The following is a 6,000-nucleotide window of genomic DNA, read 5'->3' as shown; positions in this document are numbered from 1 at the left end:
TAATACCTGTTGCAAAATAACTTTTCAGTCGTAATAGAAAACAGTACTACACGGAAGTATAATTATGAAAATGGCCTTGGTTGACTTGCCCTCTGACTTTTCTTTCCTGTTGGGAAGTGGCTGGTCTCCATTTACCTCCTGCCCAACCTACCCCCAAAGGCACGATGGAAATCAGGACACACTGTGTGGGGGAAATTATGGGTTTCACCTGTTTACTACAAAGGTTATTCTGTTATTAGTACCTTTCCTGGCTTGCAAATCTCCCTGCTCCCTCCACCCCCAAACAATTTGTAACCAATGCAACATAGTGATGTTATTCAGTTTGTATCATTTGCTAGCTTTGAGTGTGAAAAGCTACACAGGGTGAAATGCATTGCAATGTTATACATCACTTTCATACCAATCAAGTGTTTTTGAAATTTAAGATATTTATGATTTTCTCCCTTTACTCTTTAATTCCCCAAGAGACAACAGATGTTACTTTGTAACAGGCTGCTAGGATGTCCATGGTCCACAGGGGAATGTAGAATAATCTTCCCTTTGATTTTTCCCTCTTTCCCTGTGGAGAAGTGGTTAGTCTTTACTCTTTGCTATCCCAGAATGTATAGTTGATTTTGGCACTATATGGCAAACTGTGCCATTCCCATTCCAGGCTGTTGCAACAAATGATTTTAACTGCCTCAAACAGCCTGAAAAACCATGGGGCCTTTAAACATTCTTACTATGTGCTGTAACACTGGTGATAGCAAATCAGCAGCCCATTATACACCTCATTTCATTTTTATTTCTATTGATTTCTGACAAATTTTAAACATATATATACCCATGAATCTGTATGTTGTTTTATCAGTTATGATTTAACACAAGCTGAGCTCATACAAGATTTAAAAACAAACTCTTAAGATCTGATTTATTTTAATTAGGGGTCCATTTCCAATATTGGAGAGAGATGAAGTTGACCCAGCAATGTTGATCGACCCCTTTTTCTTTAGTGAAAAGCCTTAGAGCATTTTTATGTTAAAGGTGCCATATAAATACAAGTTGTTGTATTTACCTACTGATCCTTTAGCGAAATCTCAAAATGTATAGGACACTGTATCAGACTTATAGATGCACGAAATTACAGTTGATTTTTGAAATTACACGAGATTGCCACCATTCAAGATAATGTATCTAATTTCTTACTGGTGTATAATTATTATTGGAGTGTAAGGGGTTAAGATATCTTGACGTAGTTGGTGAGGTTATAGTAACGGATTCAAACAGGAACCATGGATCAGGCCCTTTATGCAGGAATCATTTGGGGTTCCAGGCAGTTGTAAGACCACAAATGCATGCGTGGGGGAAGGGCATCAGCTCGATAGAAGCTGACAATTTGAAGGAGAGTTACGGGGAGAGATTATATCATTTTCTTGCTTGCTGCAGGTGCCAAATCTGTGACTCTAACTGGCAAAGCCAATGAAAGTGGTTTTGGAACATTTCCACTGGGTGTGAAGAAAGAACAGTGTGCCCGGATCGGTGGCGGCGGGTTCCGAACTGCAATCCCAAATTGGTTAACTGCTTTGAACGTCTATGCAGCACCAACTCGCCCTGATTTTTTTTCCTGATAACTTGCTGCATCCCTTTAAAGCGGCACCTCCGTGTTTGGATTTATCTGAAGGGGAAATCGAAGTGATTGCCAGCGCCTGGAGGAAACATCATTCGATTAAAAAAAAACAGGGTGGAAAGAAACAAAATACTACTTCTAGCCTCAGCAGTTGTAAATAAATAAACCCAACTTTATGGATGAATTTGACCTCAAACTTTATATCTGACGATATAAATAAATACTTAACTTGTCACTTTGCGAAAGATTGTTTTCAGTTTTATTTGTTTAAAATGTAAGCGCTAGCAACTTGTCCCGTTCCCTGCGAGGAGCTCTTGATCTCAAATTAGGGGCACTTAAAAAAAAACCTCAAGAAACGAGCCTGGCAGTCGGGTCATCCCTCACTTTGCGGTTTCTTCGCCGCAAGGTCAACCCTTCAATTGGAACCTGCCTCTAATATATATATATTTAAGTGGAATATTGTCCGTCTTAAAAGATAGTGCGAATTGTATAATATAAATCTGTCATTTAGGACCTAAACATCCGATTACGGGAACACAGGATTATATACGAATGTACATGTGCACTTTGATGCATATTCAACCTATTGCAGGATAGGTGAGGTTCAACGCTTTCTCTGATCTTTCTCTATTGGTGTTGATTCTCTTGCTGTGAAGACACCTCCTCCGTGCCCCGTCCTGTCACAGAAGCAGGGTGTTCCAAGCATATATTAAAAAATAACTTTCCCTGGATACTAAATTAGGTTTTGTCCTTACGTCACAGTTCATTGAGAGTGGGCGAGAGCGTCCTCTGTACGTAATGCATGTTTCAGTAGGAATCCGAAAGGAAAGCCAGAGTTCCTTTAAAAACTCTAAGCCAGAAGCTGATTATTTTTTTCAACCACAGTTACTGACTGGGAGCCTGACAGTCACCCACATGCACCAGAATCTACCAGAGTCGGCAAACTTCTAAAGGTGGATGTGGAGCGACTTGGGAAGTGCTTTTTTATATTAAAGAGACCAAAAAGAAAAGGTTTTCATTGGAGTTTTCCAAAAAGTTTTATTTTGTGTTTTGCGCAAGAACTTCTTGGAATTTTATAACAGGATTTACAGCCCCAAGACTAACTGGAAATCGGTTATTACAAAGAAAGCGAAATCATCTGGTGTAAAAGATGGAGTGCAGTCGTTTATGGATTTGCATCCCCGTCTTGGTGGTTTTGGGGAGCTTTGTTGTACCAAGTGAATCTCAGATGGGTTTTAGCGGGAGGTCTGCACAGATTTCCGCTCTCAGAACTGGGCACGGGGTCTCCAACCTGACTGCGACCAGGACGAGATTGGCAGCCCATAGAACTACACTGAGCGGCCGGAGAAATCCCTCTTCATTTCGGGTGCCAGTCGATGCTAACATTTCCGTTTTATCTCGGACAGATAGGCAAGCGTCACCTGGCGATAGCGGAGCTCCCGATTCCCGAGAAAACAACACTGGCCTTGCCCGGGTAAATGGACAGAATTTAGCCGGAGTTTCGAGAGCAGCATCAAGCCGGCCGAATGTTGGCCCCGTCGCATCCCGGAGAGTCAATCCTGCCTCAGCCAGGATAAGTCGTCCTATTACATCCCGGATTAGCGCTGTATCATCCCGGGAAAGCAGTCGGATACATCACGGGACAGCCCAGGCTAGCAGCCGTACCCCGGCATGGCAGAGATACGCCGTTTCATCCGAAAAAAATAGTGGTTTTATTTCCGACGCTGGCGGTAGGTCTGTTTCATCCCAAGAGAAGAATCCCGTTTCCACTCGCGGCAGCAAAGTTTCACCTGTCCGGACTAGCTTCTTGTCTTCAGGTGCATTGAGAACCCGGCTAACGGCGAGTTCTTCCCAGTTGAGGAGCAGGCAGATGGCCAGCCAAAATCCGGGGAAACGAACACCGATCAGGAGACTGATAGGGTGAGAATCAGAATATCTGAATAAAATACTGTGTATATTTTGCATACATAACAATAGTCACCATACTCCGAAAAGGCAACGCGTAGTGTCTCAGAATAAGATACTATATAATTTTAATATAATATATACCATAATATAACAATATATATAAAACATAATTTAATATAATATATATCAGTTCTGATGAAGGGTCACTGACCTGAAAGGTTAACTCTGCTGCTCTTTCCACAGATGCTGCCAGACCTGCTGAGTATTTCCAGCATTTCTTGTTTTTATTTCAGATTTCCAGCATCTGCAGTATTTTGCTTTTATATTACTATATTAATTTTAACCGTGTGGATAGTGAAATAATGAGTATTAAGGCAACAGTGGATCTTCGAATTGTTGCAATATTTCATAAGACAATAATCTTGCAGCTATTTTGAAAATTATCTTCGATATAAATTAAACCTAAAAAATCATGTTATCTTCAGATATCTTCTCACTCGATATTAGCCAGTCTTTCCATAATCCTGTTTTCGAATTTCTGCACCTTCCCGCGCTGTCTATTCAAATTTATTTCCCTGTAGTTTCAACTTGCACCGAGTGTCTCATCCTGGTTTACAGGTGGCACAACCATATGGTGCAGAACATTTCTCCACGTGTATTTCTTTTTCATTCTGTCTTAACAATAGATAAACATTCCAAAGTCCCAGAGAGCTGATATAGAATGCTATAGGTATGTTCAGCTTTCAATATTCCGAGAGACCGTGTTTAAACATGAATTTAGAATGAGCTAATTTCTCAAAACATCGGTAAACAAATTTAGAGTCGATACCTTGAACTAAATCACTCCCACCTTCTGACTGCGGTCTCCCTGAGGAGTGCTGGGTTTGTTGTGTCCATTCCCTCCACATGAACTCGCGAATCAAGGACTATTTTATGGCAGTTTAGGAGTTAAAAATTGTACCGCGTGTAAGAAGAAAGCGATTCACATTTTTAACTCAGATGGATTACAAATACATGTCTGGGTTCGCTGAAGCACAGTAAAGGACTTTGTTAAAGTTGCTCGTATTTGCATCGTACTTATAATCACAGACAAGAATAAGTCATAACATGAGGGCTGCTCGTCAATCGTTTTAAATCACTTTTCGGTCGTGTAGCTTGTGATGAGGCAGGATCAGAACGCCGATGGGTATTTTGTGCAGGAATGTATAGATTGTTACATGTGTTACATATGCACGTAAATACGAAAACACATTGTCTTGAGAATGTATTTTTCTAAACCTCAAATCTTTAACACAAGACAAACTTTCTGTTTTTATTAAATGTAGTTCAAATATGTTGTCCTTTTTTGAGGCAATTGCTTTGTACTCGTTCATTTGGTCAAAGTATAAGAGATTCATACTTCTCCACTAAGTGATATCAGCAAGATAACGATATCCCGACTCGTGCTGCTGTGCACTGTTTGGCTCCAGGGTAGAGAAAGGGACCCTGTTTTAATGAGCTGCTCCAGAATGAAATCACAAACCTCGGCTTTAATGACTTCATGCTCTTAAAAACCGACGGCGCCAACAAGCAAACTTGCGAGGGAGGGAGGGGGTGGGGTAGGGTGAACATTTCCCTCATTTCTGTAGAAAGAACATTAGCTTTAATTCAAAATTAGCCTTTTCCTGCCCTCGCACTTTGGCTAGTGACAACTTTCAAAACACCGATGATAAATAGTGAAAGTGCATCCCCTTAATAACAAGTTCTTGGGAAGGGAGAAACGGCAGGTCGCAATTACTCCAAGTAAAACATATCCTGAATAAGCAAAGAGAGATTACGACTAAATAGCATTTTTAAAACAAATGGAACACACTGTATTGCTTCACTCAGACATGTTTGTTGTCGCTGAGTTGGTTGTATGGGGTTGTGGTCTTTTTTGGATGGTTTTGCAGCGTGGCGCTGTGTAACATGTTGTACTTTTAACTTTCCTCAAGTTCTTTCAGATTTTAAGATCAAAAGAGGAGGGAGATCAGTTCAATCCCACAGAGATCACTTAAGCCTCACAGTGTCTTGTTTCAAACGGCCCTTGTTGCTTCTCACAAAATTTAAAAAAAAACAACCAACAAAAGATTTTTCTTTCGGGACGCGCGCTGAAAAAAATATGCACGCGCGCGCACACAGAGAATCTATATCTATCCAAGGTCATGGAGTAGTAGCGAGTTTCTTCATTGCCAAGGTCAGACCAGTGCCAACATTGAGACTTTTTGAGACCGATTGCAAACTCATTGAAATGATTAGACTGGTGTTTACTTTCTTTTATAAGCGTGATAGAAACAAGAGTGGCTGCAAATAAAATGGAACTTGACAGTTTGGATCCAGTTTGTGGCAACGTTTAATTATAAACATTCCCCACCATTTTTCCATGTTTCTCTTTAAAGTCAAACAACTAAATTGTATGTACTTTAAAGACCCCTGTCATGTTTAGTTTTTAATGACATTATCTTGGA

At 40.5% G+C, this 6,000-nt stretch overlaps 1 protein-coding gene across 4 annotated transcripts in view; it reads left to right on the top strand.

Annotated features, from left to right (window-relative positions):
* The first annotated feature begins 2,667 nt into the window (after positions 1-2,667).
* Positions 2,668-6,000, top strand: part of LOC137373618 (latent-transforming growth factor beta-binding protein 2-like) — a 773,188-nt gene continuing 769,855 nt past the window's right edge. For 3 of the 4 annotated variants that reach the window (XM_068038663.1, XM_068038661.1, XM_068038660.1), the window contains exon 1: positions 2,668-3,526. In XM_068038663.1, coding sequence (XP_067894764.1) covers positions 2,757-3,526 — 770 coding nt within the window. In that variant the 5' untranslated portion in view covers positions 2,668-2,756. The remainder of the gene's footprint in view (positions 3,527-6,000) is intronic. The other variant, XM_068038664.1, reaches the window with a different exon arrangement.

This window comes from Heterodontus francisci, chromosome 9 (assembly GCF_036365525.1).
Source record: "Heterodontus francisci isolate sHetFra1 chromosome 9, sHetFra1.hap1, whole genome shotgun sequence".
Classification (NCBI taxonomy): Eukaryota; Metazoa; Chordata; class Chondrichthyes; order Heterodontiformes; family Heterodontidae; genus Heterodontus; species Heterodontus francisci.
Note: the sequence above shows the minus strand (reverse complement) of the source record. Positions and strands in the feature narration are given on the sequence as shown.